We start from the raw sequence: 26,467 nt of genomic DNA on the forward strand, positions 1-26,467 counted from the left end.
TGTTTGTCTATTACGTGTTAAAAATTTTATGTTTCATTATATATGTTTTCTAGCATATGATAAGTTACCTCCTTGGTGGGAAATTGGTGTTCTAAAAACTACAAGGTAGTTGCTGGGTGTAGCAGTGCACACATGTAATCCCAGCCACTCTGGAGGCTAAGGCAGGAGCCTCCCAAATTCAGAGCCAACCTGAACAACTTAGGAGAGAGACACTGTCTTGAAATAAAATAAAAAGGGCTGGGGTGTAGCTCAGTGGTAGAGTGTTGCCTAGTGCATTCAAGGCCTTGGGTTCAATCCCCAGGACTGGGAAAAATGGATACAAGTAACACTGCACTATTATAGTTATTTTTGATTGTTTGTTTATCCTAAATGGGGATTTAGGCTAGTGTTTTTCAAGATTGTTGAGTTTTGCTGGTTAGACTATTGTGCTTTGAAAGTTATATCCTGAAACATCTGAAAATGAACTTTGGAAGGAGTAAGCATTCCTAAATTAAATTTGGTTAGAACCACATGAACCATCGGTCACAGGCAGCAGAACAGATTTTGTTTTGAAGGTAAATTGTATCCTATTAATTTCCATTGCTTGTAATAATTCCTATGGTTTCCTGAATATTTACTCCATATGGAGCAGTATGCTAAGTGCTTTACAAGCATTTAAACTTTATCCTATCTAGAGAATAAAACAGTGGTTACCAGTGGTAAAGCGAGAGGAGGGTGGGGAGATGTGGGTTAGAGGACAGAAAGCAGCAGACACAGACACGTAGGATGAAAAAGTGCAAAGATGGAATGCATAATACAAGGGATATGGGTAATGAAATTGTACTATATTCAGGATCCATAATAAATGAGTAGATTTTAGCTGCTTTTACCACAAAATCCAAACCAAAATGGATGTCTATGTGGGCTGATGGATGTGTTTATTTTGCTATAGTAACTTTTTTACTATCTACATATATCCCATACCATCATGTTATATTCCTTAACATACATAACAAATTTTTTAATTATACCCTTTAATTTTTTTTAAGAGAGAGAGAATTTTAATATTTATTTTTTAGTTTTTAGGCAGACACAACATCTTTCTTTTGTATGTGGTGCTGAGGATCAAACCCGGGCCGCACGCATGCCAGGCGAGCGCATGACCGTTTGAGCCACATCCCCAGCCCCTACCCCTTTAATCTTTATAACCCTCTAAGATAGTTAACTTTTTAATTCCCATTTTGTGCACAAGGAATTTCAGTGCTAAAATGTTAGATAAGTTAGTCAGGGTCACCTAGCTATTAGTGGAGTTCAAATTTGAACTGAGACCATCTAAATTCACAACTTACTTTCTTAATCTCCATGTCACACTGCTTCTCTCAAAAACTGAGGTAATTGAAAATATGCATGTACACAAGTATATGTACGCACACATATACTCAGTTTTATATATGTAATTGTGTATGTATATATGTAGATACATGGATATATGCTGGCTATGTCAGAGTCATGGTGCATAGGAATTTAAACTGAGTGCAGTAGAGTCAGCTGTGACCTACTCTGTTATAGTGACACAGTGTACTGAAAATGACGATATTCTCCAAACTTTTCCCACAGGGGTGGCTCAAGTGTTGAATAGACTTGATGGGAAACCTTTTGATGATGCAGATCAACGACTTTTTGAGGTAAGAAAATAAATGTATAAACCAGGATCATTGCAGAGCCACTGATAGTCCCCTAGTCACAGCTTACTCATGTTTGTAAGGATGAATAATTATTAGTCATTATTATATTTGAATGACATGCCAAAATTTAAAAGTAAAGTTAAAAATAGAGGGATAGGTAAGATTTGAATCTCCTCCCCTTTTTGCCAAACAGCTATTGTCTTAACCTTGTCTTGTTCCTGTGTGTTCACAGTCCTAGGCCACTCTTCCTGGTGCATTGTCCTCGCTTTCCTTTCCTTTACAAGTTTCCATTCACTCCAGTCCTCTAGCTGGAGAGGGTGGCCTCAAATGGGCTTCTGTGGCCTGTTCCAGTAGCTACCATGAAAACCCCATCATTACTTCTCGTAGTCAAAGGCACCTCACAGTTTCTTTATTAACTGGTTCCAAATCAATCCTCTTTTCCCCTAACATTAACCTTATGGTCATTTAGTTTCTTTTCCAAAATATTTTAAGGCCTAGCTACAGAAAGAGGTTGCATTGGGTTAAATACAATGTAATTACTAAAATCAGTTCCCAACTTAAATAAATTAATAACACATTTAGCCAGATGTTGTGGTGCATACCTCCAGTTATTCTAAAGGCTGAGGCAGGAGGACTACAAGTTCGAGGCCAGCTGGAGCAATTTAGCAAAACCTTGTCTCAAATTTTTAAAAATTTAAATGGTATTAGGAGGTATAGCTCAGTCGTAGAGCACTTACCTAGTACATGTGAGGCTCTGAAATCTGTCACCAACACCACAAACAACAACCACAATCACAACTACAACAACAAAAGCACATTTAAACATACTGTATGTTTTAAAATATTATGAAATAATTTCTTCATAATATTAAATTTTATTTCATTTTTCTGATACTGAAGATTGAACCCAGGGCTATCTCCTCAGCCCTTTTTATTTTGAGACAGAGTCTTGCTAAATTGCTAAGGGTTTTACAAAGTTGCCCCAGCCGAACTCGAACTTGTGACCCTTCTGCCTCAGCCTCCCAAGTCTCTGGTATCACAGGCATGCACCTCTATGCCAGGCAAATTCATTTTTTTCTCACGTGCAATGTGAGCTATAAAGTCTTATGTGACAATAGTAATTACGAAGTTTAATCTGTATATTTCCCCAAGGCCCACTTCTGTGTACAATAAAATTATACATTCAGATACATTCCTGATGACTGCCTACTTTCATATTAGGTTTTACCAATGATTTATTACAATTTTAATTACTGGGCTTTCCATTTTCTAGGCTTTTGTTATCTTTTGTGGCCTTGGCATCAATAACACCATTATGTATGATCAAGTGAAGAAGTCCTGGGCCAAGCAGTCTGTGGCTCTTGATGTAAGTATAATAATTACATCAAAATCATCAGCTAAAATGCTCTAATTTTATGAAGAAAAAAAATGTTCTTGTTTGGTACTGACTTTCTTTATTTTGAATTATTTATTCATTGGGTCTGCATAATTTTGGGGTCATGGGTTCAAACTTGATGGAAGCTAGAGACCCTCTCTAGAGAATATACATATGTGCACAATATTATGTATAATTCCAGGGAGTTCACAGATTCCTTGAAGCCTATCCATATACATCCTATGCTCAGATATAGATTGTATTCGATTTTTAAGAGTAATAATCCAAAAATAATTTTTTAGTATTTAAAATGTATTATGAATTTATACTTGAATATGTATTGATATTCTGAAAAGCCATAGCTCTCCTTATCAAAGGAGAAAAACTTCACTCTGAAGATGTGTGACCCAGATGCTCATCCCACTACTTCTTCTCTCCAAGCACACACACATCCCACTGAGAATACCAACCTGTTCCCCGTGCCAACACTGAATGTCCTCTCAGACTGTTAAGGGCTAAAAGAACAGTTCTTGCCAGGCGCAGTGGCATATATATATAATCTCAGCAATTTTAGAGGCTGAGACAGGAGCATGAAAGTTCAAAGAACTTTCAGAAACGCTTTAGCAAGACCCTGTCTCAAATTGTGGCTCAGTGGTAGAGCACTTGCCTAGCATGTGTGAAGCACTGGGTTCGATTCTCAGCACTGCATATAAATAAATGAACAAAATAAAGAAAAAAAAAGAGTTAATTTTAAAAACATTTTTTTTAAATATGAAAAGCACTGGGAAGGTAGCTCAATGGTAGAGCACCTCAGGGTTCAATCCCCAAGAAAGAAAGAAAAAAAGTTCTCATATTGTTATAGTTAAAGCTTTGTCCTAGGGATTCATAAACTGACTTCCAGACCACTCACGTATAATCGAATCAAGCCTTTATTGAAGCACACCGGTGGCGGCTGGCCAGAACGTAAAGCTGTTCCCCTGATCAGCCCCGAACAATTGCAAGGACACTCCTTATAAGCCTGAAAACCACAAAAGGGATGTTCAGGGGTCTAGCCAATGCAAGCAAGCCAGGTTACAGAAGTGGGAGAGTGCAGTCAACTGGAAGGAAGCCTAACCAATCACAGTTAGCCCAGTCACCCCAGTTACAGAAACAGAGCCCTGTTACCCTAGTTACAGAAACAAAACCCCATTAGGTAGTTCCGTGTTCTTAAAGGTTTCTATAGCAAAAGGAAAGGAACATCTTGCTCCAGTCATGACCCTTCTACTTGGCATGGTTGTTTTACAGGATGAAGTCATAAAACAAAATGGAGTCACATTTGCTCCTACTATCACAATATGAATCTCAGGTGCTTGATTGTTTAATATTTACTTTTTAGTTGTAGTTGGACACAATACCTTTATTTTACTTTATTTTTTTAATGTGGTGCTGAGGATTGAACCCAGGCCTCGCACATGCTAGGCAAGCGCCCCTACTGCTGAGCCACAACCCCAAGCCCTCAGAAGGTCAGAAGGGAGTTGGAAATAGATTCAAGATCTATTGTTTTTTTGGTTTTCTTTTTTTCCAGCATCTACTCTGTAGATAGTACTGAAGATTTTTTTTTATATATGAAATACTTATTAAGTAGGGCAGATAAAATGTCAGTGCCAAGATAACAACACTCAGAACAATATGATATAAGACTCTGCAGTCTTCAAAATATTCTGCAATTTGGTAGAAAGACAAAACCAAGGAAGTGTAAGTAGACAAATTGATGCTACCTACAGGACTCTGGCTTGAGATTTAAAAGACATAAAATTATAGTTATCTAACCTACCTATATACTTTTTTTCTTCTGGCCAGACTGTGAATTCTGGAGGTGGAGATTTCTATTCTTTGTGCTTTTATTTGCAGTGCATAGCAGGGTGCTTAGCACAGAGAAGGGATTTACTGAGTAGTTTTTGACTGGAGGAAAGAAGGGAAAGAAGGCTGAAGGGAAGTGTGATGTAAGGAATTTTGTTGTTGTTTTTGTTCCCCTGAGGTAGCCTTGCTCTGTTTATATATGGCATGTTTACAGTAAGGACTAAAAGTAGTACCTGATGGATTAATAAATGGGCAGACTGTAAACATGCAACCCACAGATAAGAATCACTAGTGGAGTATTAAGATCTGTGTATACAACTTTTTCAAATTGTGGCTGTATTACCTTGCTCAGTTGTGAGGATTGAATGATATGATACATGCAAAGGTTCTCATGAGCAGTCAGTGAATTACAGCAACAATAATAAGCGATATATTTTAAATTGTAGTAGTATATTTATTACTGAAAAATCACCATGGATTTGGCAAAGGACAGGAATTTTGAAGAGCAAATGTTGAGTTCTGCCCCCCCCCTTCACTGTCATCAAATTCTGCCTCACCCATTGTTTCTCATTTCATACCACTATAGGAAGAACATTCTATGAAAAGAACATGCAATTAGGCCATTCCATACACTGGTCCCCACTAAAACCTATTTCATTGTGAGATGGCTTCATTAGCACATGCAGAGAATAACTCATGTATCCCCATAATCTCACTCCTCATATAACCTCCTAGTTTATTTCCTTCCCATTGGGAAGGGACTAGAACAGCTATTGAAACATGAATGGCCACCTAACCCAAGATGAGAGATTCAGTGAAAAATCCCACTTTGGGTGTCATAATTTCCAACTCCCCTCTGACCTCAAGGAGTACCTAGTATCTCACAGATACCTAGAACCTGCAAATGTATCCACCATCCTAAGCCACAGTCTCATGAAGTGCTTATTTGGGTTCGCAGTGAATACCCTCCTGCTTGTATAACTCAGGTACCTTCTTTTCTTAGACATAAAGATGATTACTGACACTGTCAAATTTCTGGATCAACTGAGCCTTTTGACAATCTCATCCTTTCGAGAAGTTGACTTATGTATGTTGACTGTTTTAGTCAGCTATTTTGCTACTGTGACTAAAATACCTGACCGGCACAAGTGTAGAGGAGGAAAATTTTATATAAGGGCTCATGGTTTCAGAGGTCTCAGTCCATATTCAGCCAGCTCCATCCCCCAGAGGCCCCAGGTGAGGCTTGACATCATACCAGACAAGTGTGGTAGAGGGAGGCAGCTCACATGATGATCAGAAAGCAGAGAAAGAGGTCTCTACTTACCAGACACAAATATATACCTCAAAGCCATGCCCCCAATTCCCACCTCCTCCAGCCACACCCTTGACTTCACTTACCACTCAGTTAATCCCCACCAGGGGATTAATTCACTGATTGGGTTAAGACTCTTACAACCCAATCATTTCTCCTTTGAACCTTCTTGCATTGTCTCACATGTGAGCTTGTGGGGGACACCTCACATCCAAACCATACCAATAACTAAAATGTTCTGAGGGCTTTATTTTGTGCCAGTGTCATCAGTGGATTCCCAGAGCTTCCATTTGGTTTTCTCCCTCCCATCCTTGAGCAACCCTCACCCCACTGGAAGTCAGATTTTTAACTCTAGAGATCAGGTTACATCCACTCTACTCCTTGGCCTCAGAATCCATATGCAAGAGTATCCGCAAGAATTTCTTACCTAAGATCCTTTTTTCCCCCCCCTTTTTAGTTTTTATTTTATTTTCTCCCTTTTTATTGATGCATTATAATTATATGTAACAGTGGGATTTGTTATAATATATTCATACATGCACCCAATAAAACCGTATACTTTCATCAATTTCATTTCCCAGTCCCTCCCCTTTACCTCCCTTCCTTCCCCTGATTCCCCTCTTCTATTCTACTGGGCTCCCTTCTATTTTTTTTAATTTGTTCTAATTAGTTATACATGACAGTAGAATGCATTTTGACACATTGTACACAAATGGAACACAGCTTCTCCTTCCTCTGGCTGTACATGGTGCAGAGTCACACCAATAGTGTAATCAAAAATATATACAGGGCAATCATGTCTGTCTCATTCTACAGTCCTTCCCATCCCCACAGACCCACCCTTCTTATCACTCCCCTCTGCACAATCCAAAGTTCCTTCATTTTTCCCTACCCACCCCCCACTATGGATCAGCATCTGCTTATCAGAGAAAACATTTGGACTTTAGATTTTGGGGATTGGCTTATTTCACTCAGCATGATGTTCTCTTGTTTCATCTATTTACCTGCAAATGCCATGATTTCATTTTTCTTTAAGGGTGAGTAATATCCCATTGCGTATATATGCCACATTTTCTTTATCCATTCATCTGTTGAAGGGCATCTTCCATAGTTTAGCCATTGTGAATTGAGCCTATAAACATAAACTACAGGCTGCATCACTGAAGTATGCTGATTTTAAGTCTTTGGGGGTATAAACCAGGGAATGGGATAGCTGGGTCAAATGGTTGTTCCATTCCCAGTTTTCTGATGAATCTCTATACTGCTTTTCCAAAGTGGTTGCACCAATTTTCAATCCCACCAGAAATTAATGAGCGCACCTTTTTCACCACATCCTCACCAACATTTACTATTGCTTGTATTCTTGATAATTGCCATTATGACTGCAGTGAGATGAAATCTTAGAGTGGTTTTGATTCACATTCTCTAATTGCTAGAGATGATGGACATTTTTCCATATGTTTGTTGATTGATTATATATCTTCTTCTGTGAAGTGTCACAGAGTCACACCAGTAGTGTATTCACAAAAACAGCATGGTATTGGCACCAAAATAGACATGTAGACCAATGATACAAAATAGAAGACGCAGAGAAAAACCTATATAAATACAGTTACCTCATACTAGGCAAAGGTGCCAAAATCATATATTGGAGAAATCATAACTTATTCAACAAATGGTGCTAGGAAAACTGGAAATCTATATGTAGCAAAGTGAAATCAAACCACTGTCTCTCACCCTGCACAAAACTCAATTCAAATGGATCAAAGACTTAGACACTAGAACAGAGACATTATGCCTAATAGAAGAAAAAGTAGGTCCTAATCTTCATCCCGTCAGCTTAGGACCTGACTTCCTTAACAAGACTCCTAAAAACACAAGTAGTAAAATTAAGAATCAATCAATGGGAGGATTCTATCTAAAATGTTTCTTCTCAGCAAATGAATCAATCAATAATATGAAGAGAGAGCCTACAGAATGGGAAAAAATCTTTACCACACCCGCCTCAGATTGTTATGGGGCAGACCACTCAGAAAACACACCAAGTCTCAACTTTGTCTGAATTGGAGAGTCTTTATTAGCTGAACTGTGACTGCTGCCTGCAGGAGCAAAACTGTCTCCATAGGGAATAGCCCCGAGAGTTTGAGCATTTCAGGGTTTTAAAGGCAAAAACCACATCTGGGTTGGTGGGACTGCAAGCAAGCAGTGTACAGAAGCTGAATTGAGCCGTTAGTGAGACAATGCATGAGGCAATGCATACAACCATATCCTTATTCCACATCCTCATTCTGGGTACACTCAGTACTTCCTATGGGATTTTCCATGATCATTTTTAACTGACAAAGCTTTTGGGGCAGCTTAGAATCATCAGGAGCTAAAATGGATGTTATTTTTAAGATGGAGTCACTCATGCTAACCTACTCTACAACAAAATAGGACACTAATCTCCAGGATATATAAAGAACTCAAAAAACTTAACACCAATCAATCAATAAAAATAAATAAATAACCCAATCAATAAGTGGGCTAAGGAACTAAATAGACACTTTAGTGAAGAAGAAATACAATTAATTAACAAACGTATGGAAAAACGTTTATCCTTGGGTTTTTACAAAGAAAAAAACCCTACTCATTAGAGCTTCTAAATCCTAATGCAGGAAAGAAACTTTCATATACTATAGTGTATATTAACTTCCAGATGAATATATATGTTTTACATTTAGGTAATTATAAATATTATACATGAATATGAATAAATATAGTATTTTTGCAAATATTTCTATTAAAGTATATATTTGTATTTATGTACGATTGACCTAGTCCCATAAAGGATTTGAGCTACTTTTTATAAGAATACAAATGAGCCAGCCAAATAGAAAAAAGCAAATTAAATAATAAAGCCAAGAGAAAGAAAGCAAGCCAGGAGAGAGAAAACCAAATGCCATGCCATCCTTATGATCTCTCCATCCCTTCTCCCCAAGGATCTGGGCTAACCCTTTCACCTTTCCACTGCACCTAAGAGAAGATTCCATCTCTCTGGCCAGGTTCATCTTCTTCTATTGTCTCATTTTTACATTTTTTCTTTAGTCTTTATCCTCTTGATCTTATCCCAAGAAAAGCAACATTTAAATGCAGTTCTCACATTCCCCCAATCTTTGTGCATTGTCTTGTTTTTCAACCCAATCATTTCTCCTCTAGCAATAAGAGTGGAGGGAAATAATCCTTCCTGTGGCCCCCAGTGACGGTACCTGTCCTAGAGGCCTTTCCTTCCAGAAAGGGAGCAAGTGCATCCCTGGCCTGGCCAGTGCCTCATGGCAGTGCCTCTCTCTGAGTGTTCAGGAAACTCTGGAGAGGCAGCACAACACTATTTGCTTCTTTTAAACATCCTTTCCCCAAGGCATTTTTGATAAAAATGTGGCATTCTCTGAAAGTAAATATTCTCCAGATAAATTTTCTGGGAAGACTCACCCCAAGTGGGGTTGAGTATAATCTCTGATGCTCAGGGCTCCCTGGAAGTAGGTTTACTTATCTTTTTAACAAAATACATGTCTTGAATTTTATTTTTCTCCCAAACAGCCACGGATTTCCATGTATTTATTTGGTACTGGCTGCTTTCCTTATTGATTTGAAATGCCCTACTAAATTAACAAATTCATATATATTAAAGTACATTTCTTTACGTGTTACTTTGTTTCATTGATCTGGGGGAAAAAAACCCAGAACTTCATCATTTTAAATACACTTTTAATCTAGGTCTTGCTTTGCATCAATATCTCTGGCAGAAGTAGTCTATTGACTCTTATCCAAGCAAAAAGCAGTGTAGGTTGAAGACTTAAAGTGTTGATTTTAGCATTAGTCTGATCTGTCTAGTTTGGATTAAATCCTGATTCAGTAGCAATTGACCTTGGGCAAGCTATGAAAGTTCTCACTCTTGGGTATGTTAAATGGGCATAAGAAGGGCATTTTAAACATTTAAATAAATAATGCTGGGAAAGTCCATAGAGAGTCCTTGCATTCTACATCTGCATATCAACTACAAATGGAAAATATTAAAAAACAAATTATGTCTATACTAAACATGTTATTCTTCTATGAACAATGCAGTATAATAACTGTTTATAAGCCATCTACATTAAATATTAGGTATTGTAAATAATCTAGAGATGATTTAGACAGAGCATAGATTATATGAAAGTATTAAGTCATTTCATGTATGGGACTAACCTCAAACTTGTGATCCTTCTGCCTCAGTCTCCCAAATTTTATTGTTAAATTCCTTTTAACAACATTTCTTTCTCAGCTCCTAAAGCTGAATAATGAAACAAAGAGAAAAATTTCCAATAATTTTTCCTAACTTTAATTTTATGATTTTGAAATCCATGCTGAATGAGTTGCCAATATTATCTGTATTAATATCTATTCAGGGGCTGGGGATGTGGCTGGCTCAAGCAGTAGCGCGCTCGCCTGGCATGCGTGCAGCCCAGGTTCGATCCTCAGCACCACATACAAACAAAGATGTTGTGTCCACCAAAAACTAAAATAAATATTAAAAAAAGAATTCTCTCTCTCTCTCTCTCTCTCTCTCTCTCTCTCTCTCTCTCTCTCTCTCCTCTCTTTAAAAAAAATATCTATTCATGCACTGAGAGTCATATCCTAAGAAAGGGGGAAATTTTACTTAAAAAGTCAGAATAGAGAGAGAGAATACAATATGAACGTGGATATAGAATATACTTCTTCACTGTGAGCATCACAGATTGTACTTTGGGGTGTCTTTCACGGTTATTGCAAATGAAGCCTTACCTAATACTGATGAGAAACTTTCCGGTAAATATAAGTCTGTGTGTTAAGGGACACCTCATACAGCTTTATGATAAGAGAGAAGAAATGAGGGGCAAACAGAGGGTGAGAAAAAGGTATATGCAATCAGAAGCCAAACCCCATTTATTCTACCTCCCCAAAGCCTGTCTCATCTATTTCCTCCTTTACAATTGCCACAGCAACCATCCTTCCTAAGGGCTTCATTACCTCTTGACTGGACAATTGCAACAGTCTTCTACTTGCTCTTCCCAGAACAGATTTTAGACTGCATCGCTCACCCACTCATTGACCTTAAATTACTCCCCCATCACCTATCAAAGTACAAATGTCCTCACCTTTGGGGCCCTTAGAAATCTCATACCAAACTACTTTCCTGCCCTTGGCTCTCATTGCTCTTCTCAGAGAATTGTGTGCTACTTACAGCTCAAATTCTTCATAGTCTACAAACCAGCCACCTGCTTCTCTGCCATCTGATCTGTAATATCCTTTCCACTTTTGTTTTTCTCTATTCCATTTTTGCCTCCTCCACTCAAAAGTATTCCATCATTTGAAGCTTTATTTCAATGTAGTCTTCTCTATAAACCTTCCGATCCCATGGCCATGTCTGTCTTTGCCCTATATTTTGAGTCTATGTTTTCCTCTGCTAGAATATATGTGCCCTGAGGCATGTGATCATATCTTAGCTTCCTCTCAGTGTCTTTTATATAATTAGTACTTGGTAAAAGTGGATTAAATAGATGAATGCATGCTGCCACGGTCATTTTGGTCTGCCATGACAATATTCTGAAATGGAAGAGCTTGGGCAAAGAAGGAGGAGATGGCAGCCATTTTTAGTGGTAGTCCTGCTGGCCAACCTCCTCTGTGTTTTCTTCCCCTCTAACAAGCCATGAGTACAGAGTTGCTTTGGGGGATTGAGGGGGGTTGGCAATAAGGACCTCTTCCTGGATGCCATGTTCAATGGTGTATTTCCTTAGATGAGGATTAAGGAACCAATCTACTTTCTTTCTTTCTTTTTTTTTAATTGGTTATACATGACAGTAGAATGCATTTTTGCACTTTGATATATCATACGTAGATGAGATATAATTTCTTATTTTTCTGACTGTACATGTTGCAAAATAATATTGGTCATGTAGTCACATATATACATACAGTAATAATATCTATTTCATTCTACTATCTTTCCTATCCGCAAATCCCCTCCCCTCTCTTCCTGTCACTTCCCTCTACCTAATCTAAGGTAATGCTATTCTTCCCTAGTGCCCCTTACCTTATTGTGAATTAGCATCTGCATATTAGAAAAAACATTCGGCCTTTGGTTTTGAAGGGATTAGCTTATTTCGCTTACCATGATATTCTTCAACTTCAACCATTTAATGGTAAAAGCCATAATTTCACTCTTCTTTAAAGCTTAGTAATATTCCATTGAGTATATACCATATTTTCTTTATCCATTCATCTATTGAGGGACACCAATATTGTTTCCATAGTCTAGCTATTGTAAATTGAGCTGTTATAAACATTGATGTGGCTGTGCCACTATAGTATGCTGGTTTTAAGTCCTTTCGGTGTAAGCCAAAGAGTGAGATCACTGGGTCAAATGGTGGTTCCATTCCGAGGTTTCTGAGGAATCTCCATACTGTTTTCCATAGTGGCTGCACCAATTTGCAGTCCCACCAGCAATGTATGAGTATACCTTTTCACCACATCCTCACCAACATTTATTGTTGCCTATATTCTTGATGATTGCCATTTTGACAGGAATGAGATGAAATCTTAGAGTAGTTTTGATTTGCATTTCTCTAATTGCTAGAGATGTTGAACACTTTTTCATATATTCGTTGATCAGTTGTATTTCTTCTTGTGTGAAGTGTCTGTTTAGTTCTTTAGCCCATTTCCTGATTGGGTTATTTAGTTGTTGTTTTTTTTATTGGTGTCAAGTTTTTTGAGTTCTTTATATATCTTGGAGATCAATGCTTTATTGGAGGTGCATGAGGTGAAGATTTTCTCCAAATCTGTAGGCTCTCTCCTCACATTATTGTTTCAGAATCAATTTACTTTCTAAAAGTAAGGGAAGACAGATGATTCTCCCAGAAGGTGTTTCCTAAGCTCCAAGGAGAGATTTTGTCCTATGAGCTGGATTCACAGGATACCAACGGAATGCCACTTTATTTTGTCTCTCACCTCCAGTTCCAGATTTTATTCATCTTCTAACCAGAGGTTGTACCCATTAAATAGTATCTCCCTCTCCCTTGGGGAAATGATGTACCATGATGTCACTTTGGCTATGAATCCGAGTACTCCAGATAACTCATAGAAGTGGAATCCATTTGTTCTTTTGTGACTAGCTTATTTCACTTAATTTGTGGTAGACACTGTTCTAGGTGCTGAAGATTCAGCAGAGGAAAAACAAATAATATTCTTATGAACTTCATATTCCAGTAGAAGACAGGTGGTAGATAAGAAAACAAATAAATTAACGAAATGAATTCATGATATTGTGTCATAAAGAAAATGAAGCAGGATGTTTTAATAAAGAGTGACTGGAAACGGGGGGTTACTGTGGGCACATTCAGAAGAACCTCCTCCAGAAAGTGACAGCTGAGCTTCATTTCCTCATTTTTTTTTTTTGTTGTTTGTTTTATAAATTTCATCCAAATCTATTTGCCTGTATGGTTTTCTGCTCTAGTTTTAATGAGGATCTTCCTTCTGTACTTATGAAGATACTAAGCATAAGATTTCTGAGAGGCAATAGCATGTATATGAAATAATTATCAGAGGTGCACCCTCTTGAAGTTTCAGGATGCAGAGATTACCAACTAGCAAGGCTTTTGGATGGTCCTGAGTTTCTCTCACTGTCCGTTCATGTCCTAGAGCATTCCCTTGGCTATATAAACAAAAGAGCAAATCATAGACCCAGTGTGGTTCTTCAGGGCTGAATGGTGGATTCTTCATTTGGATTCTGGTAGATTTTAGATCCCTTACATACAGGGTTGTGCATGTGTAACTGGTTCACCATGGTGTCCTCGTGCCAGCACAGAACCTGGCCAAAGGACACATGCAAGAAATGTTTATTGAGTGCATCACATACAAGATCACAATTATAAAGTACAACAAGAATCTCAGTCCTGAGCATATACTGCTGCTAGGATATTCTATGAAATACAGGGAAGAGACTAAAAATCAGATGATTAGGATTTTAATTCTAGCTCTGCCACTTTCTACCTGTGTATTTAAGGGAAAATCTAATAAATTATCTGTGCTTTATTGTCCTTACTTTCCAACCCTGTAGGATTGTGATGAGGGTGAAATGAAATAATTCAAATAAATTTTTAGCACAGTGCTCATAAAAATGTCAATAATAATAACTTTTAATGTCTCCCCATTCCCACCATCATACAGTACTTTATTTACAATGACTCCCCCCGCCCCCCGCCATACGAATGCTAATACTTAAAAAAATAGCTGCCATTCTTCAGAAGTTGAATGGATTAATTTTCTGGTTAGTACAGATCCTGGGCTACAAACTGACAGCAAAAAAAGGAACAGCGCCCTCCTGGGATTGCCTTAGGAACAGCACTTTCATGGCTTTCAGGCTGGGGATCTGCTTCATTTCAGGGAGCGAAGCATGGTTAAGCCACTAGTTGTTTTTCTCAATTAAGCTGCATCTATCTTATAAATGGCAAAAATTCTTCTTAGATTCTACTAGTGGTTTATCAGTTTTAGTGATGGTTTTTGGGTTTTCATTTAGATATTTTATGGAAGTATCAACATTGAGCCAGATATAATTTTTTTTAAAAAATATGCTATATTTTTAAGACAGTTTAGATTTACAAAGAAATTAGAAAGATAGTACAGAGTTCCCATATACCCCATACCCAATTTGCCCTGTTCTTAATATTTTACATCAGTATAGTATATTTATTTTAATTAATGAACAAATATTGCTATCTTATTGTTGACTAAAGTCCATATTTTATTCAGATTTCGTTAGCTTTACCTAATATCCCTTTTCTGTCCCAGGATCCCATCCATGATGCCCTACTACTTTTAGACATTGTGTCTCCTTAGGCTAATCTTGGTTGTAACAATTTTTCATATTTTCCTTTCTTGAAGGCCTTGACAGTTTTGAGGAGTGCTGGTCAGATGCTTTGTAGCATGACTCTCTAATAGACTTTGTCTGATGTTTTCTCATGATTTGACTGTGATTGTGGATTTTGGTGAAGAAGGTCACAGAGATAAAGTGCCTTTAGCATCACATCATATCAAGAGTACATTCTATCAAAAATGACTTATCATGGTTGTTGTCAACCTTGTTGAAGGGAGAGTCTGTCAAGTTTCTCCACTGTGACTTTACTCTTTTCCCCAATTTTCATTCCATACTATTTGGAAGGATATTGCTTATGCAAAGCTACGCTTAGAGAGTTGGAAGTTGTGGTCTATTTCTTTGAGGGGGGAGAAGATACACAAATTATTTAGAATATCTTTATACAGGATATTTTTGTCTGGTCTTATTTGCCGGACTATTTCTTTCTCTCTCTCTCTCTCTCTCTCTCTCTCTCTCTCTCTCTCTCACTCTCTCTTTCTTTTCCATTCAACTCCACTTATTTATATACTCATAGATATTTATTTTATGATTTGGGTTATAATCCACTACTACTTTCTTTATTAGATACTATTATATACCAGAATTCAGTAAAGTCATTTCTTAATAACAACAACAAAAAGAATTTATGAATACGAACAAGTGGCATTTCTCTGCAAATAGTCAACAGGAAATTTCTTTGCATTTTTTAAATAATCCTACCATAATTTAAGTATTTGAGACACTTTAATGGTATTCATGAGATTTTTAAGAAATCAATAATATATGGAATGAATCACGTACTGTGTGCCAAGAACTCAACCCTCACCAAAACAACATGGTAGACACTATGGAAATTTCATAAGATGTGGTATGATACTTATGTAATTTCAGCCTAGATGACGATAGAGGCAAGAGAAAGTGTGATCACAGTGTGATGAGTTCCAGGAAAGAGGTAGGTACAATGTCAGGGGAAGCATGAAGGAGGGGCAAGTAATTCAGAGAGTGCCTCATAACTGCTTTGCAGAGAGGGTAACTGCTGAGTGACAAACAGCAATGAGCTATACAATTTGAAAGATGAACAGGAATGCTTCAGGCAAAAGGAAAGTCATGAGAGGAAGTAGGAAGGACTGAGGTAGCAAGGAATTTGAACTGTATTCAAATGATTGAGCAGTTTTCACCAAAAAAGAAACATAGTTAGTTTGACATTTTAGACAGAACAACCTGGCATCTACAGAGAATAGATTAATCTCAGTATTTTGCAATTATATTTTGTTTTTTTAACAAAATGTTAAGCATGTTTTCATTTTATTTCTTATTAAATTATATTTGATAATTTTCCAAAGTCAAATCTACCTTCAAAGGATTTGTCACCACTGCCATGGTCTAAGGAATGTTCAGGATCCTGGACAGAGTTCCCAAACATACCAGAATGTTTGGAGTAAGTTAACATAGTCCCCATGGTTACCCTAAGAAGGAACTATTATTTGGATGCACTTATTTGAAAATATTTCTTTCATTGGTTTATGCTCTTCTTTCTTCAGTTTTATGATGTTATTTTTTAGTGCTTTAAAAATGCCACATCTATTAAATGCTTAGCATATGTCAGGCACTATGTTATGCACTTTACGTATATCTCATTGAACTTTCACTAAAACAGCATGGAGTGGACGGTATTTTTCCCACTTGACAAATGAACAGACAAAGGCTCAGCAGGTGTAGAAACTTGCTGAGGAGTTGGGGGCTATTACTGCACAGCAAGTAGCAGAGGCACATTCAAGATCAGGTCTGTGGATTTCAAATGGTAGTGCTGTGCAGACTATGCTGCATGTTTTTGGACAACTGCCATTTGCCATTGTTCCTTGGCTGGCCATGATGGAAGAGAGAAAAGCAGCAAGGTGCTTCTGGCTTGTAAGACTGAGGGACAAATAATGAAGAATAGATCATTGATTCAAAAACTAGTTGAATAAAACACCCTCAGAAATGACAATACTCCTCTTCTGTACTTCACTGAAAATTACTAACTTATCAGTAAGGAATTGTTCCTGTCAACCTTAATGCTTTGGGGTTATAATACAGATTCTAGGATAAGCCAGATTCTGAGCTGAACTCCAGCAACTCGATCCTCAGTTTAGCCTTATCCAAAAGAAGTGCTGAATGTAAGTTGGGTCAAGTTGATTATTCCACAGTGAGATAGCACTGCTTTAGCTTGCTGGCTTTTCTTGTAATCACTGGCTTGTAAAATCCAGGCTTACAGTTGGCCAACTAAGAAACTGGTATTCATTTTGGGTAGAATGGCCAGAATCTTGATAGTGCCTTGATACAAAGGCAATAAGGGAACGAGGCTTTCAAAGGTGGGTAAATCACACCTGGATCCAACCAGTCTACAAACTGCTTACAAAGAGATGAGAGTTACCTACATCTCTTCCCTCATTTCCCACTTCATATTACACTGGTTTTGTATAAGTCTGAACATTATAAACTCCATCCACAGTCCTACAAACAGCCCACCAAGAGGCCATAATCTGGGAAATAAGCCAATACTGGCCCTAGAAGTGGGAGTGGGGTATTGGGGTATCTGGGGAATTTGAGGAACCTGGAATTTAGTTTAGAGAATCCCAGGTACCTGGAACATAATCTTCATAACATGTCCCCAGAGATCCCAGCACTTTTCTCCCCAGAGGATGGACCATGGCCAGAAAAACCCCTTCAAAGCATGGAGTCCTTCAAAGCTCTGGGCCCAGGCCAGAGACTTGGGTCTCAGGGGTCTTAGGAAATACAGTGTTTCCAGGTCAGTGCCTGAGCATCACAACCCTAGCCAGGTTCCCACTCTGAGTGTTTCTCTGCATCACTTGCCTTTGCTTATAACAAAAGTATAGTCAGATTTTTCCAAAAGGCTTGGTGTGGCTAAGATTTTAAAGCAATGAAAACATATTTATATAAATATCTGTGTAGTTTGATGAAATAATTAATAGAAAGCTTTAACTTAATCTATACACAAACCCCAGGAGCTAATTGTGGGATTTTTGTGTCATCTGGCCTAACTAAAAGCCTGGAAGTATTTGATGATGCAGGGGCCTCATCAAACCAGGTCTTAAGTGAGTGAGACACACGTATCTACTTCATGGCTCAAACTACTCAGTATCTTCAATCCTCTGCACAGTAGAAAGAAGAGAAGCCTGGATCTAGACACCCATGAAGGAATTTTAAAAGGCATCCAGAAACAGGAGTGTGAAACCCCCTCCACCCTTCTTCTCCATGCCCCAGCTGACCTCAGTTCACATATACTGATAAACTCTGAGGCCGCTCAGCCCAACAGGGAACAATCACCTCATGTCCAGACCACCTGTGCTTGGACAGGAAGCAAAGGGGAGCCAACCAGAACATTAGCTCAGGATTTGGAACCAGAGCGGCATTTACCTGTTTTATCCCTTTCCGTATCACTGTAGGCCACCACGTGATGAGCACAAATACGTTTTTAAACCCTCAATTTTAATACTTTTGTTTCAAAAAGTCTGCTGCCAAGAAACAATCCTCCCATTAGCCCAAAACTCCAAGTTTGGCTGCATTAGACCCATCTCCAACCCTGCCTGCATTCAGCCGCCCACAAAGGGTTAAATCCATTGCATGAAATAAAACCAGAGGCCAGAAGACCACTTTAAAAATCAGACATTTACAAACAGCGGACGTGTGTTTGTGGGGAGTGGCAGGCTGGGGATCTTAACCAGATTGCCAAGGAATGAAATTGTACACCCAGAACAATGAAGCTCATATGGCTCTATGCAGGTAACAGCAGTCCCTGAACTTGTCAGAGATGAGGGAGAAACTGCTTTCATCTTTGAAAAGGAGGGAAATGGTTTCTTAATACAAGTAATGCATGAGATTCAATTAGATATACCTCCCTCTGGGAAATTTTTCTTATCTCCAACTAGTGCCTATACTTAAGTTAGCCAATAGGCAAATCGAGTTGGTTTCCAGAATCTCCATGATTTAAACCCTGGCTCCTTTCCAACCTCCTGTTACCCTTCTCTTTGCCATCTCTGTTTCACTGGCCTCCTTGCTTATCCTTGAACTAGATAGACATATCCCTGCCACAGGGTCTTTCCACTTTCTTCCTGCAACCTCTTCCCCTCATATCCACACCTCATTCTTTCTGCAACTTCAGGTCTTTGTTTACACTATTCATTACCACCTTCATAGATAGTCCCATTTAAATTTGCAAGTACCCCTCCATCACTGCTCCCCAATCTCCCTTCCCTGCTTTGTTTTTCTCCACAGTACTCATTGCATGCTATCATTTTTACTTCTTTAGCTTCGCTGACCTGTCTCTTCATTCTACATTGTATTTCCTTTTTATATAAATTCATTTTTTAAATACACGACAGCGAAATGCATTACAATTCTTATTACACATATATACCACAATTTTTCATATCTCTGTATATAAAGTATCTTGACACCCAATTCGTGTCTTCATACATGTACTCTACTTAATGTTGTCCATCACATTCCACCAACCTTGCTAATTCCCTGCCCCTTCCTTTCTCTCCCACCCCTCTTCCCTATCTAGAATTCATCTATTCCTCCCATGTTCCCCCTCCCTACCCGACTATGAGTATGAGTCAGCCTCCTTATATCAGAGGAAACATTCGGCATTTGTTTTTTGGGGGATTGGCTAACTTCACTTAGCATTATCTTCTCCAACGCTATCCATTTATCTGCAAATGCCATGATTTTATTCTCTTTTATTGCTGAGTAAAATTCCATTCTACATTATATTTCCATGTTGACAAGAATTTTTGTCTCTTTTGTGCATTGGTCTGTGCCTGGCTTCTAGAATGGCTCCTAAACATTACTGACACACTTCACATATTCATTGGCTGAAAAATCTTTAAAGGCATCGTGTTTCCTCAGCCCTGCCTCATATTCAAGTAATGAAATTCACCATCTGCAGTTTTAGTCCTGCCAAGCTATGAACCAGAAAGTGGTCCAGCCTCCTCTTCCTTCTCATCACTGGGTTCTGGAATTAGTCAGCAGTGTGGGCTCCGGGCACTCACACAAGAGAGAGCAGTCCTACACCTGGGTCCAGTGGACCTGTATGTGGGCATCCCCTCTGCCTCTTGTATTGTTCCCTCTGTGCCCAGCAGGGACCAGAACCCCAGCTGAGTGCACCTGTGGCTCTGGTCCTTCTCTCTCTGGGGGGAGATCCCTGTGCACTGATGCAGAGATCTGGGTCTCCACTTCCACCATCCTGATCTCTCCCACATCCACTCTTGCCCACCTCCAGCCCGCCCTTCACAAGCAGGCATATCTTCTATATGGAATGGGGATCCGCTTACATAAGATCAAGTGCAGAAAACACCACATAACATACCAAGGGAATGAATGCCACAGAAGTCCGAGTGGTGGCCATTTCTGGAGTGGAAATCAAGGAGGGGAACATAAAGTGCTTCTAGGGCTACAGGGATCAGAAAACTAACCATATCATGTTGGTCTCTTGCTTATTATTCTCCAGGGGCTTCCTAGGACCAACAACATGCCTTATCAGCCTCCAAGGCCCTGGCTGACCTGGTGATTGCCCAGCTCTTCCACCTCACCTCCAGGCTCCCCTCCCCCCACCTCACGTTGCTCTCTTACCACTTCCAGCCTACTTCTGCTGCCCCAAAGGGATTTCCCCAACCCCTGTCCTGGATGGTTCTTTTATTTTTCCAGGTCTCAGCTTAAATACCATCTCCTCAGAGAATCCATCCCCACCCACCTTTCCTGCCACCTCAGCACACTCTCCCACCCCCGCTCACTGTGTCTCTCATCATTTTGCTTCTTGACTTTGCAGCAGTCATATGCACACCTATGTCTGCCTCTCCAGTGTCTGTGTCTGCTGCTGCAACAAATCCGCTAAGACAGAAACTGTGTGCACTTCCAAATTAAGTGCATGACCCAAATTAAGTCCTCAATAGAAATGTCTTGATTGCATGGATGGCATATGATCTGGATAGCCCCAACTGCCATTTCCTGACATACTCCTTCAAATCCAATCCAATCTACATGGCCACCAACTTGGCCAAGACAGATTGGAAATAGTCCTGTTCAGTCTTACCACTGGACTTCCCTTTCCTCTGTGGTCATCAGTGGAAATCAAGGAGGGGCACATAAAGTGCTTCTAAGGTTACAGGGATCAGAAAACTAGCCCAATCAGACTAGGCCTGGTCCCTCCTTACTTTTCACTTCAAAGAAACTCCCAAGAAAGCCACATAAAGCGCTCCATGGTGTTCCTGTGTCACCAATGCATTTAAGCAATGTATCTCTGTCAAATGATAAACCAACCGTGGTAATAGCCCTATTGATTATGCAAAAATCATTGGGGAAGAGGTATAGAAAATAAGTATAAGTAAACATTTAATAGTGAGAGACAAAAAATAGGGTATTAAATGAAATCAGACTACTAATAGTTCCAGATATATAAATTGCAGGTTTGGCACATGCTATAGTTGTTTTAGAAGCAAAAATAACCAACCCAAGTTTGCTCAATTAGTCCAAAAGAATTTTGTGTCCTCCTTTGTTCTTAATAAATGAGAAAAGCAAGTAAGCAAGGAGTTCATTAGAAAAGCATTTGTGAAACATTGATACATTTAATAACCTTCATGATTAAGAAAAACAGCCTCACTCTAAAACAGAATGTGGGGAGTAATGCAACTGTGGGAACAGAACACTCATTTTAAAACAGTTATAAATTATAGTCCAATATGCATATGTATAGAGTCATATTGAATCACACTAAGAATTAATCATAAAACCTTCTTAATTTAAGTGTTAATGGTTGAGGTCCTTTGTGAGAGACTACTAAAAACTTTAAAAAACCTAGAAGAATCATTACCACATGAAACTTTTTCAAATGAAGTAAGGCATTCTTTCATCCTAATGACAGTGAAATGATTGAAATTAATAACTATTTCCTGACAATTATGTAACAGAAGTAAGCCAATCATTATCCGTTTTTTACAGTAGTTTTCTCATATAACTCTCAGAATGTATTTAGTCAAAGCAACAATATTTAATGGTCATATACTTTATTTATTATATGTGTTACATATAAATAATAGCTAAGCATTTACTATAATATTACCTATTTGGAAATCTACCAAACATAGCTCTTTGAAACACAGGCAAGAATCAGGAAGTCAGCAAAAGTAAAAAATAAAAAATAAAATTCATACGGTAGAGTTCATAGATCAACTCATTTGCCCTGGTTTTAAACACAGTTGTAACCCAACTTGTACTTGACTGCTCAACCCCTTTTGGCAACCATTACAGCCTGATATTTCAGGTTCTCTGCCTTCAGGACCCATAGTAGGATTACACTTCCTCCCTCCCTTGAAGTTAGATGGAATCCTTCATATTGCTCTGGCTAGGGGAAATTGATTAGAAAATGCAGATATTTTTCACCTTTAAATTAATGAAGAAACTGAACCTTAGGCTAGTAATTAGGCCAAGGTTACAGGACCAGGGGAGCCAGGATTATAAGCTCAAGCTATCACAAAGTCCCTCTGCTCCAAAGCCAAACTATACTGCTTCCCCATGTTGGTGTATTAACTGGTAACACATTATTTTGGTCAGCTTTTTCACCACTGTGACCAAAAGACCTGATAAGAGGAAGATATGTTTATTTGGCTCAAGGTTTCAGAGATCTCAGACTATGGATGGCCAACCCCATTGCTCTGGGCCATGTCCTGGTAGCTTCTTCATCCACACATGTGGTTTCATGGTGCTCTTTGGTCTCTCTTCTTCTACTTGGTACTTCATCCCTCAGGCTTCTCTGAGTGGCTGAACTTCTCACAGGTAAATAAATCTTATAAACAGTGGCTCCTGGCTGTAAGAGAAACTGTTTCAAGAGCCAGGAAATAGAAGCTTCCAGTTTCTGAAGTCCCGGGCCCAGGCCACTGGCACACAGCATTATTGCATATCTTGTTATTAGTGACGCCACCACAATGTACTTCATCCAGAAGGAAGAAGGGACAGAGATTCCACCTCTCATAGGAGGAACATCCAAGGATATGTGGCCTTCTTAATCTGTCACACATCATAATCTGGATGAAGTTGCAGAGTGTTTGTTCTCTGGCAAATGCAGTTACCAGTAGTTAGCAGTTTGTGGGCAAAGGGTGAAAGATACTTTGGGCAACTGCCAAATGAATGTCAGTGCTGTTAATATACACTAGCTAACAGTAGTATTTAGACTTATGAAGCCAGTTTAAAGGCTTACTTTTAAAATTAGATTGATATTTGGAGATTTGTCCCTGGTATTAAGTTTTAATCTGGGTAATAATGTGGTGATTAAGTTAAATCTGTGAGTAGGGTGAGTAAGTGATACATTCCTCATCCTAAATCCAGGGGTCTATCAAACTTTTCAAATGAAACAAAATGAAAAAAATGCATATTTATTCTCTCCAGAAATTTACTTATAGGAGAATCCAATCAAGATGGACAGTTATTAATCTAGAAATCCAAGCTTCTTGTAAGGGTGGGAGCAGATTTCTGTGAAGGTAGATTTCATCCATAAAACTCTTTGGAAAGTTCCTTTTACTCTTATCCTCCTGAGCACAGTTTGATATATGCTTTTGTTTTCTTCCTATTTCAATATAAATTTAAGCCTGTTTTTTCAAAACCAAGGCTATTCTTTTAAGTGCCTTTAAGTGATCTTATTATATCCACCCAGGGAGAACATGGTACTTTCTCCTAGTTGCAATTTTGTTTTACCCTTCTATTAGTTAAGTGGAAATTTAGCTTCTTACCTGCAGTAACTGTTTATTATATCACAGAGGATTGGAGGCTGGTCACAGAGCTAGTAGGTTGATCTCAACACAAATTTGTTAATACAGATGAAAATGAAGATCAAAACTACATCTATATTTTAAGTACATTTTTAGTCATTGAAATTTAGACATCTAAGATTTTCTCAGAATATTTTTTACACCTTTTTTTATTATGGTTCAGATATCAGAAGTTGATACTGCAGGTTATCAGTGACAAGTCCTGCTTCCTCACATGTTGAAGTACAACATTAGAGAAGCACAGCGAGGCAAGCATATAAAGCAGGGTTTATTAAAAAGGAGTAACACAGACTTCTCCTGGGAGGGAGAAAGGGGTCATAGCTGGTATCCTGGTATCCCCAGAAGTGAGGGTGTCCTGCCCCTTTTATACATCCTAGACTCTCTTTGTTCTCCTGTTTTCTTCCCTCTTATCTCTCTCCTTTTCTCCTTCCTCCATACATGACTAGGCCCAGGAGATGGGGGGGGGAGGTGGCCCAAAGGTGAGAAGCAGATGGGCAGGGGAATGGCCAAATACAGTAACCCAGGCAGGAAGCAGCCTAGGAGACATTAATTAACAACTTTTATAACTCCCTGTAGGGAGGGACAATTCCTGGGACAGGTTACCTTAGCAAAAGTTTGTGGGATGGGCAGATTATCTTGATAAAAGTGGAGGAAGGGCTCTGAAGGCATTAACCTTTTAATTCCTCAGGGGTGGTCTCCAATTTTCCAGAACCAAATTTACCTCTATTCTCTCTATCTTTTTTTTTTTTTTAATTTTTCCAAAAGGCTTCTCTATTTGTTTCTTTGAGACAGTCTTAAAGACCCTTTGATTAAATGTATCAACTGTTTTTAGCATTACTCTGTTATGGTTTTTTATTGATTTTTTAAAAATAAAAGATAACAGAATGCATTACAATTCTTATTACACATATACAGCACAATTTTTCATATCTCTGATTGTATATAAAGTATGTCGACACCAATTCGTGTCTTCATACATGGACTTTGGATAATGATGTCTATCACATTCCACCTTCCTTGCCAATCCCCTGCCCCCTCCTTTTCCCTCCCACCTCTCTGCCCTATCTAGAATTCATCTATTCTTCCCATGCTCCACAAAATAATAATAATAATAATAATAATAATAATAAAGGTCCATTGCCTATCTTTAATTCTGGCTTCAATATCCCCTAAAAGCTCACGTGTGAGACAATGCAAGAGAGCTTAGAGGTAGATTATGAGAATCTTAACCAGAGCATTAATCTGCTGAAAGGGATTAACTGGTTGGTAACTGTAAGCAGGTAGGATATGGCTGGGGGCATACCTTTGGGGCATATATTTTGTTCCTGCTGAGTGGAGCTCTCTCTGCCCCCTGGTGCCATGTTCCCAACTGCTTTCTTCTGGCACACCATTCCATCATGATGTTCTGCCTCACCTCAGGCCCTGAGCAATGGAATCTATGAACTGAGACCTCTGAAACCTTGAGCCCCCAAACAAACTTTTCCTCTGCTAATTGTTTCTGTCAGGTCTTTGGTTGAAGCAGTGAATAAAAGTGATTAAAACATCTTTCATCAGCAGAGTCCTTAATGAATGAGTTTGATCCAATAGGTCTCGTGCTTACAGCTACGCAGCACACATATCACCACTCTTCCCTCCCAGTGTTTTTGGAACACATCACTAATGGATCACAACACACCTTTCTGCTGAGCCCCTCCTTTGGCTTCAACAGCCACTTCCAGCAAGTGCTTCTGCAGCAACTAGCAACCAAATAAAGTTGAGGCTTCACATAAAATGTATTTGCCAGGATGGCAATAAGATGCCCAATGATTTATACAGAGTAACTACCCCAGAAATACATGTTGAGATGACAAGTGTCACCCTTCTTTCCCACATGCAGTAACTAAAAAGTAGCTGATCCTAAGATCACTCAATTGTTTAAATATTGCACTTATTGCTTCCAGATTCAGCAGGCACCTTTTATTCCACTTTAAATTTTGAAAGTTCAAATTCTTAGATTTTTTAAACTATTTTTATGTAAAGAAATGTTCTGAATGTCTTGATAACAGATCACAGAGTGATATCAGTTATCTGAATACAAAAATCTGAAGTACATTTTTGAACTTCTTATTTCAGTAGGCAGCAGGTAGTTTCTGAAATATTTGACAATAGAAGCTGAGGATTTCTCGGTTTCCGAATATCCGTTCAGTAGCCATGTGTTTGAATTCTGTCATCAGCTTGTTAAGAAGACCTGGAGTATGATGCTTTACACAGCTAGATGACACTCTGTCAGGTCACTGCAAGTAAAGTGGCTTTTCATCTCTTAGGGTTTGTTACCTTTCCTGGCTAAAGAACTACTGCTGACAGCAAAGCTTCTTTATCTCTTCAGAGAATTTAAATTATTTGGGATTTTACTTCAGACCAGTCTGGCTTAATTTGATGTCAATTCAGTTTCCAAGAGTTACCAAGTGCCACTTTGCCACCAAAGCTGTAAACGTATCAGTGAATATTCATGCAGTCCTTTTCTGAGAGTACCAGTCTGGGTCCTCAGTGGTTTTGTGCCCCCACTCTGTT

The 26,467-nt window shown here is 38.7% G+C and overlaps 1 protein-coding gene across 1 annotated transcript in view; it reads left to right on the plus strand.

The window, feature by feature from the left end:
• Positions 1-26,467, plus strand: part of Pde11a (phosphodiesterase 11A) — a 390,557-nt gene that overhangs the window by 229,226 nt on the left and 134,864 nt on the right. Inside the window, exons 8-9 of the mRNA XM_076866019.2 lie at positions 1,597-1,664; positions 2,938-3,030. Of these exons, the coding sequence (XP_076722134.2) occupies positions 1,597-1,664; positions 2,938-3,030 (161 nt within the window). The remainder of the gene's footprint in view (positions 1-1,596; positions 1,665-2,937; positions 3,031-26,467) is intronic.

This window comes from Callospermophilus lateralis, chromosome 9 (genome assembly GCF_048772815.1).
Source record: "Callospermophilus lateralis isolate mCalLat2 chromosome 9, mCalLat2.hap1, whole genome shotgun sequence".
NCBI classification, from domain to species: Eukaryota; Metazoa; Chordata; class Mammalia; order Rodentia; family Sciuridae; genus Callospermophilus; species Callospermophilus lateralis.